Here is a 9567-nt window from a genome sequence, read left to right as displayed (position 1 = left end):
GCATAACAATTATTATCAACATCCAATAGAGTCTAAACCCTATTCCCTTGAAGCCCAAGACCTTTACTTGATCTATTTATTGTCCATAATTCCAAAATAAAAAATTTCTCGAAACAGAATGTTATAACTCTCCACCACTTAAACTGGATTTCGTCCTCGAAATCGGTCTCGATTGCGATTTCATGCAACTGGACGTCACAAAAAAACATATGATGGGATTCCAACACACAAATAATCATTTCCATCACTTTAAAGATGGACATAAAAAATTAAAACCACATAATATCTCTTTGATCAACATATGACGACCACCAATGGAAAACATTTTAACTTTCTATTTAGACAATTTTTCATGAAATGATCTATAATGATATTCCAACCTTGAACCCTACTCATATTATGTCACACCCCCAAACCAGAATGGCGGAAACATTCGGGGGTGGATGACTTCATGTAGTATCATAACAGTTGAATATTTGTAAAGAAAGTAAACACAACCATCATAAATATAACTAAAAAGTTACATTGCTGCATGACATACATGTCTCAAAAATAAATTACAATATGATGATTTAATAAGTTTGAAAACTGACGCCTTAGCGTCCCTTCTCCAAAAGCTGATGTTTTATCTGTATTACCGAATCCCTGAGAAATACAAGTAGTTTTGAAAAAGTGTCAACAATTAAGTTGGTGAGTTCATAAGCATTTTTGTACTAGAATTGTATGTCTTTCTATATAAAATAACTGAGCTTGTTTCTAGAAAATCCAATATTTTCCATGTATGTGTGGTAGTTTGAAAAGTTCCAAAGACTGAAATGCATAAGTATTTTTCATACCTAAAATAGTGTAAGTAGGTTTATATATATGTATATATATAATCACTAATGCATTTGATAGCCCCGTAAATCAAAATGTTTTGATACTCCATGTGAGTTTTATAATCATGCTATTGACCCAGACTGCCTGTAACAACGTTCTTCAGGCGTTGAAGTGTTATGACGTTTGTCACCCCAAACATTCCGGTCTAACTGTAGCTAACAGTTTAGGTGCGGGATTGTCAATCCCGTATAGATCTATACACAAAATGACTTGAAATGCGTACTTGAAAGTACGGTGAAGCCAAATGTCTAACAAAATTTAGTATCAATAGATTTACGAAATGAAAAGTCCAGTTTCCTTGTAAATGTAAGTATTTCCTCTTTATAGTGTTCATAGAATGTAAAATGTCATGAATAACTTGTAAAACTATACCTATTATAGTTTTTCGAAAATGCGTTCCATTAAAATGATAAAACTTGGTGTATTACTAATTTCACATGTAAAGTGTCACATTAGTCGTAATATTGTTTAACATTTATAAACAAAATGTGGACGAAGCATTTGAACCCTATGTAACGATTTGTATTTTCACATAAGTTTTTCTTGTGTTTCACTTGTATTTCCCCCTAAAGTATAGTAAAAACGTGAAAATAAAGGGGTATGAACTCACTTGGAAAGTGTGGTGATTTGAAGAAAACGAGATTTTTCTCGAGCAACGCTTCGACTGGAAAGTGGTAAGTTCTTCAGGAATCTCGGAGCTTCGGACCTTCGTCGGAACTTGGATACGGAACCGGGGCGTCGGGGTATCTTCGAAAGACTCGAAAATGAGAAAATGGGGGAGAGATGCTGAAATTTTGCAAAATAAGTCGGAACCCTCGCATCTTATTTATAGGGGGGCTGCCTGGCCTCGTACGCTGGGCGTATGCCGGAGTACGCGGGGCGTACCTCGTACGCTGGGCGTACCCTCGTACGCGGGGCGTACGTCAGCGATGACGACACTCTTGGACGCCGGACTTCGGATGGGACGGGCTAGAGGGTATAGGGGAGACATGGCCGATCCGAGGCCTTGCATCGGGTACGCTGGGCGTACTCCGAAGTACGCGGGGCGTAACCCTTCGGATAAGCCTCGAAGTGTGCCCAAATCTTCAAAAATGCGTAACTTTCGAATACGAGCTCCGTTTTTGACGTTATTTATATCCACGCGTAGGTGAGAATATACTCTACAACTTTCATTTAGACTTCGTCGGCAAATTTTGACTTTATTTTTTTAATTATATAGTTTTTAATAGGCCGGGATAGGAAAAATCCGTTAAAAATTCATAACTTCTTCATCCGATGCCCGTTTTCGTCTGTCTTTATACCGTTATACTACTATTGTCGAGACCTTCAATTCTTGTTTAGGTTGCGTCGGCCAAAAATCGCTCGATCTTTATTTCGAGTTTTTTAGCTGTCTACTGCTGTTCTGAAAATTAGATAAATCATAACTTCTTCATACGAAGTCAGATTTGAACGTTCTTTTTATGTACGCTCACGGTTTGTTATTATCTACGACTTTCGTTTAGATAATTAAGGCTAAAAAGTATTTTATTGAAATTTCACTTTTTACGCTTAACAGTGTTTTACCGGTTTTGTCGCGGATCTTTGATTGGTCATAACTTCTTCGTTATAACTCGAATTTGAGTGTTCTTTATATTTCTGAAAACCTGGACACGATATCTAACATTTTATGTATCCCAATTGAGACTTTTGAACATTTCATTTTTTGACGCTATTTTTATTGATTCCACAAATAGAATATGATATTTGAGTTTTTGAACATTACATTGAATTGGAATATCGGGTTGCCACATCATCCCCCCGTTAGAGGGAATTTCGTCCCGAAATTAATTCTACATTAAATATTTATGGACTAGGAAAAAGATGTGGGTATTTTTGTTTCATTTGATCTTCGCGCTCCCAGGTGTATTCAGGTCCTCGCTTGGCATTCCAACGGACCTTCACAACGGGTATGCGACTTTGTTTTGTTCTTTTAATTTCCCGATCCATGATTTCTATTGGCTCTTCTACGAAGTGGAGACTCTCGTTGATTTCAATTTTGTCCAGAGGGATGACGAGGGTCTCATCGGACAGGCATTTCTTTAGGTTTGACACGTGAAAGGTATGGTGTACGTTATTGAGTTCCTGCGGTAATCGAAGTTTCTATGCTACCGGGCCAATCCTGGCAAGGATCTCGAAGGGTCCGATATACCTTGGGTTTAGTTTCCCACGTTTTCCAAAACGTATTAATCCCTTCCAGGGGGAGAGTTTCAATAGTACTCGGTCCCCAACCTGAAATTCCAAGGGTTTCCGTCTTTTGTCCGCATAACTCTTTTGTCTGTCCCTTGAAGCTTTTAATCGTTCTCGGATTTGGACAATCTTCTCGGTAGTTTCTCTTATGATTTCCGGGCCAGTGAGAGTGCTGTTAGGTACTTGTCCTCTAGCTAGTTGCGTGTCACCCACTTCAGCCCAAAACAGAGGTGATCTGCACTTACGACCATAGAGGGCTTCGAATGGAGCAACCTTGATGCTAGTGTGATAGTTATTGTTGTACGAGAACTCAACCAATGGTAAATGGGTATCCCAAGCCTTACCAAAATCGATCACACAAGCTCTTAGCATATCTTCTAAGGTTTGAATGGTCCTCTCACTCTGTCCGTCGGTTTGTGGGTGGTAGGCGGTACTCATGTCCAGTCTCGTTCCTAGAGATTTTTGTAGTGACTGCCAGAACCGCGAGGTGAATCTACTATCTCGGTCCGAGATAATGGATATTGGTACACCATGCAGTCGTATAATCTCCCTGATGTATGTTCTAGTTAGTTTCTCCAGCTTGTCCGTTTCCTTTATTGGTAGGAAGTGTGCAGATTTGGTTAACCTGTCGACGATCACCCAAATGGTGTCAAGTCCACTCGTTGTCTTGGGTAATTTGGTTATGAAATCCATGGTTATCCGCTCCCACTTCCACTCGGGTATTTCCGGTTGTTGTAACAATCCCGAGGGCTTTTGGTACTCTACCTTGACTTTGGCGCAAGTCAGACATTTGCCTACATAGGTAGCGATTTCGACTTTCATGTTTGGCCACCAATATAGTTTCTTGAGATCCAGATACATATTGTTTGAACCGGGATGTACGGAGTATCGAGTCTTATGGGCCTCATTCATGACAACGTCTCTGAATCCGCCAAACTTCGGCGTCCAGATCCGATTCATGAGGTAACGAACTTCGTCATCCTTGACTTCAAGATTCTTATCCATTCCTCTTAAGGCTTCACTCGCCACATTTTCTGGTTTTAAAGCTTCTATCTAAGCTTCCTTGATTTGTGTGGATAGGTGTGAATGGATCGTCATGGTTAAGGATTTCACTCGGCGGCCCGAGTATTCCTTTCGGCTGAGGGCATCAGCTACTACATTAGCTTTTCCGGGATGATAACGAATTTCGCATTCGTAATCGTTTAGTAGTTCCACCCATCGTCTTTGCCTCATGTTGAGTTCCTTTTGATTGAGGATGTGCTGAAGGCTCTTATGATCGATGAAGATTGTACATTTCATGCCGTAGAGATAGTGTCTCCAGATCTTTAGAGTGAAAACGACTGCTCCCAGTTCGAGATCGTGCGTAGTGTAGTTGACCTCGTGCGTCTTGAGCTGTCTCGAGGCGTATGTGATGACCTTCCCTCGTTGCATTAGGACACATCCAAGGCACTGGTTTGACGCATCACAGTAGACCACAAAGTCTTATGTTCCTTCTGGCAAAGATAACATAGGTGCGCTGCATAGAGCTCACTCCCCGTAGTTGGTCAAACAGATCGTCTATGTGTGGTAAGGGATATCGGTGCTCCCCAAGGTGAGAAACTCGGTCTGATGAATCCTTTGCTTAGAAGATCCATGTTCAGTTGGTCAAACAGATCGTCTATGTTCAGTTCCCGGTAATCGATGCACATGCGAAAAGATCCATTCTTCTTCTTTACGAACAGAACCGGTGCTCCCCAAGGTGAGAAACTCGGTCTGATGAATCCTTTGCTTAGAAGTTCGTTCAGCTGGATGGATAATTCCTGCATCTCTGCTGGTGCTAGACGGTACGACGATTTTGCTACGGGGGTAGCCCCGGGAATCAAGCCGATTCTGAACTCGACTTGACGTTCTAGTGGAACTCCTGGAAGATCTTCGGGGAAGATGTCGGGGAAGTTGCAGACCTCTGGAATGTCTTTAATGTCTTTCATTAAAAGGAAGTGAAACAGGTGCACATTAAGTAACGTTTGTCATATCTCGAACCTTGTTCAAAGCTATACACACTCCATATAAGTTAGTTTTTTGAAGACTAATCATCAACCCTGACACTAGAAAATAGAAGCATCTTAATACTCGAACAATGTTACTAATATTATCTTCATCACCGACATAGAAAAAATAAGACAAACCAATACCATCATTTGCAACTGTTGGAACCACATCCTTACCACCGTGACATGTAACCATTCCATAACCATAATAAACATGAGAAAAAGACAAAAGATCACATTGTCTAAGACCTCTTTTCATCTGAAACTTTAAAATTGTGGTTTTATTAATCATCATATATAGAAGCTTTGTCCGAATGCAAACAATTCATAATCCAAAAGATCCATATTTTATCGAAACCCATAAACTCCATCATTTGTTTCAAATAATTTCAACTTAAGGATTCATAAGTCTTGGGAATGGGGCCAACACTTAATTTTGGCATGATGTATGGATCGACGATCAAAAACTCAACTCTCGGTTTCCTCGTCTTTTTTGTTTAGAGAAAGCGAAAAATTTGCTTTATTCGGGATACAATCTTTAATAATGAGTGGAGTTGGAGTTGGCGGAGGAGGTGAGGAAGCCTCTCAACTTGAGGAGTCGATGAATGTTATCTCGTTAGTTCATTTGATAGATAAAGAAGATAGTTGGTCGTGGAGTATGGGAAGTAATGGTATTTATACTGTAGCAGAGACGAGAAGATGGATTGATAAAAAGATTTTGTCGAGTGGGTCCATTATGACTAGATAGAATGATATTGTCCCTCAGAAAGTGAATATTTTAGTGTGGAGAATTAGATTGGATAGATTACCTAAGAGAAAAAACCTTGATCAGCGAGGTATTGATATTCCAAATATCTTATGTCCTCTTTTTAATTTGGAAGAAGAGCAGTTGGATCGCTTGTTCGTAAGGTGTGAGGTAGCTGTCGGAACTTGGAATGCAATTTTCAAATGGTTAGAAATTCATCTCAATCATTTTGATTATGTTAACGAGTTATTTGATCAAGTGGAAGCGTTCAGAGGTAGTGTCATTAAAAGAAAGGTTATAGATGCGGTGGTCAACACTACTCTTTGGTATCTTTGGAAGTTTTGTAATGATGTGGGTTTTGAGAGTGGTAAGATAAGGAGATATATTATTTTTGACTCAATTAGAGAAGTTTCTTTTCTTTGGATTAGTAATAGATATAATTTTTTTTTTGTTAATTGGAATTATTGGCGGCAATTCCCTCTTAACAACTTGTAATCTTTTTTTGTATTTCTCTAATGTTTTGCTATTTCTCTAATGTTTTGCTAGAGTTTTTCCTTGTAATATATGTGACTCACTGTTTCTATAAAAAAAAGATTCATAAGTCTTCTTGAAGTCAACCTTAAAAACCATCAATTATTTTTTTCTTTTTTCTTGTACCAATTTATGACCTTATTAACCATCAACGAGACAACGAATTGTTTCAATGCCGTAGTCAATACCAATAATCTTAAGCTGTTTGTTCGATGAATTTTTTACAATAATTTTATATTGGATACCAATAGAAGTTAACTTATTTATGGTTTACTAATGGTTTTAATTATATATTATCCTAAATATCTTTTTAAGATATTCCATTAAAAACAATTGATGACTGCCATTTAGATTTTTATAAAATAATCGTATGCCATTTATATTTAAATGTAATTATAACATTACCTTATTTGTCTGTGACAAAATATACGAAACAAGGAATTTACATGTAAATGTTAGTCAATTTTTCTTTATTCTAAGGTTAATATGATTACGAAAATATCTAATGTCTTCTTACAAATATATAATTAATATATATAATTTATTTATTTAAAATAAAAATCAACTTATGGTAACTAAATTATTAGTATTTGATATCCTGTATTTAATTATAACTTATATAAAAATTTATATTATAAAGTTAATAAATGATTTATCCAAATAAGAAGACAACGGTCACGATGATAAGTTTGGGCAGCGATGCTACACCCTCGAAGTAGGTAATATTTTACTCCACAAAACCCTAATTCGTTTGTTCTTAAACTCCTTAAAACCCTAACCAACACAATCCATTGATCCCTCTTCCTCTATTCCCAAAACTATCCCTCTCATACACAACCTCTCTCTGAAGAGAGCAAGAAGTACTGTGCTCCAGGTCAAGCCAATTTAGGTTTTCTATAATGGTGGCTGACAAGGGTAAGAAGCCGAAGATCGGAGAGAAAATAGCGGAGGAGGGCGCTGAGGAAATCGACCTTGAGCTTGTTAAATCCATTGAAAAGTTGCAGGAGGTCCAAGATGAGCTCGAAAAGGTACACTTTTACAACGAACATCGATTTGATTTGCCCAATTCAGTACGTATGTAATAGATTTGCTATTCCACATCAGTTTGCTGTGATTAATTACGGAAGCTTCGTTATAGTTGTTGTTCGTAACACTTTTATGAACCGTTGGTTTACTATTTTACCGCCAAACTTGAATTTGATGCTTATTTTGTGCTTTGTTTGCGTATTCTATTCGGATATGCTACTTGATTGAGAAAATCTGGTTGCGACAATACATAACCAGATATGCAATGCCCGATTTTTGGCATGATATCCGATGAATCTTGTTACATTGCAAAAGACATATAATTCGTGTATATTATTTTGGCTCTAGATCAATGAGGAAGCAAGTGATAAAGTTTTGGAAGTCGAACAAAAATACAACGAAGTTAGGAAGCCAGTGTATGGTAAACGGAATGACATTATTAAAGCAATTCCCGATTTTTGGCTAACTGCTGTGAGTGATGAATTCTAATCACTTTTTACTTTAATCCTATTCTTCTCCTCCTTCGTTCAAATTTAATGTATACTTGCTTACACAGTTCTTGAGTCACCCTGCTCTCTCTGATCTCCTGAACGAAGAAGACCAAAAGGTTTGTTTTTCCTTTACACAAACAAAGGTTTCTAGTTAATTCATATGTTAACATGCATCGTTTTTTTAGATATTCAAGCATCTAACCTCTCTTGAAGTCGAAGATAACAAAGATGTGAAGTCAGGCTACTCAATCACATTTGTAAGTAACTCTTTCCTTTTGAAAAGGAAAATACATTGTAAATTATGTTGATTGAGTTTATGTTTATAGCTAAAAGTTATATGATTTTACACTTGTTACAGAACTTCAGTGCTAACCCTTACTTTGAGGATACAAAGCTCACAAAAACTATCACCTTCCTTGATGAAGGAACAACAAAAATTACTGCTACACCAATCAAGTGGAAAGAGGGCATGGTAACATTTATTTATTTTACTTTTATATTTATCAATATGTGTTTCTGTAGGATTCTAATATTGTGTCATTATTTACTTTTTTGAAGGGACTTTCAAATGGAGTTACACATGAGAAGAATGGAAATAAGCGGCCCCACGAGGAAGACAGGTCATCAAAACTTTCTTTTTGTATTAATTAAAAAAATAGAAACACTCGGATATAAATATATAGCTTACCAGATTAAGTCTTGTTTTTCGTTAAGTAAACAAGAAACATAAACTAAAAGGTCTGTATTTTGTTTCTTGATTGATTTGATGCAGCAGCTTCTTTAGTTGGTTCAGTGGGACCCAACGTGAAGATGACATGGATGAAATTCAAGATGGAGTATGTTCACATTAATTAATCATAAATAAAAATTAAATAAACCTCTTCTTATTGTTGCTTGAATAAAACCTTTCTTAATGTGTTTGTATTTGTAGGTTGCGGAAATGATTAAAGAAGATTTATGGGTTAACCCTCTTACATATTTCAACAATGTAAATCTTTTCTTTTTCTTTTTTAAAATATGAGAATAATCCTTCATTATGGTGTACTGATTTTGTTTTTGAAAATTCTTTTTTTTTTAAAGGATGCTGATGAAGAGGACTTTGGTGATGAGGATGATGAAGAGGTAAACAATTATAACAACCCTTTTGTTTTATTTTATTTGGCTGACATTATTTAATATAATATAATTTGGTTTTGTTGTTTTATCAGGACATTGGCACAGATGACTCTGAAGAAGATGAAGAGTGAATGATTGAAAGTTTTTGAAGGGAGTGAGTGGGTAGATTTATAGTTAATTTTGTGGTTTGTGGTTTTTAAAAAAAATGTAGGCGGTTGGTATACAGGTTATGCAATTTCTTTATTTAAACAAACCAAGAAATGGAATTTCCTGAATATGAATCTTGTTTCTTTATATTTCTATTTAATGAAAAAAAAAAACTTGTTGCATAAAAATACAAAAAAATAATATTTTATAAAGTTAGTTACCAGTCCCAAGTTTGGGTGTTTAAGAGGATATGCACGATCGGACAAAAGTAATGCTCAAAATTCCTATATTTCGAATTGATCCAAAAGTCGACCAATAGTTGTGATATTTTTTTATTACAACTCTATTTATAAATGGGTTTAATGACGAAAAAATAATA

The 9567-nt window shown here is 36.5% G+C and overlaps 1 protein-coding gene across 2 annotated transcripts; it reads left to right on the top strand.

The window, feature by feature from the left end:
* The first annotated feature begins 7165 nt into the window (after positions 1-7165).
* LOC145116744 (NAP1-related protein 2-like) lies at positions 7166-9335 on the top strand. Of its 2 annotated transcripts, none has more exons than XM_079053071.1 (10): positions 7166-7436; positions 7783-7905; positions 7991-8041; positions 8111-8182; positions 8284-8397; positions 8484-8545; positions 8698-8761; positions 8857-8913; positions 9006-9047; positions 9134-9335. In XM_079053071.1, the coding sequence occupies exons 1-10, from the start codon at positions 7308-7310 to the stop codon at positions 9170-9172; spliced, it is 753 nt and encodes a 250-aa protein (XP_078909197.1). In that variant the 5' UTR covers positions 7166-7307; the 3' UTR covers positions 9173-9335. The 2 variants fall into 2 exon arrangements, with proteins under 2 accessions (XP_078909197.1, XP_078909198.1); XM_079053072.1 differs by having other exon boundaries at positions 7178-7436; positions 8701-8761.
* The last annotated feature ends 232 nt before the right edge of the window (positions 9336-9567 follow it).

This window comes from Lactuca virosa, chromosome 5 (genome assembly GCF_052849685.1).
Source record: "Lactuca virosa cultivar CGN04683 chromosome 5, Lactuca_virosa_CGN04683_v6, whole genome shotgun sequence".
In the NCBI taxonomy this organism is placed as follows: domain Eukaryota; kingdom Viridiplantae; phylum Streptophyta; class Magnoliopsida; order Asterales; family Asteraceae; genus Lactuca; species Lactuca virosa.
This window is presented reverse-complemented; position numbering and strand designations above follow the sequence as displayed.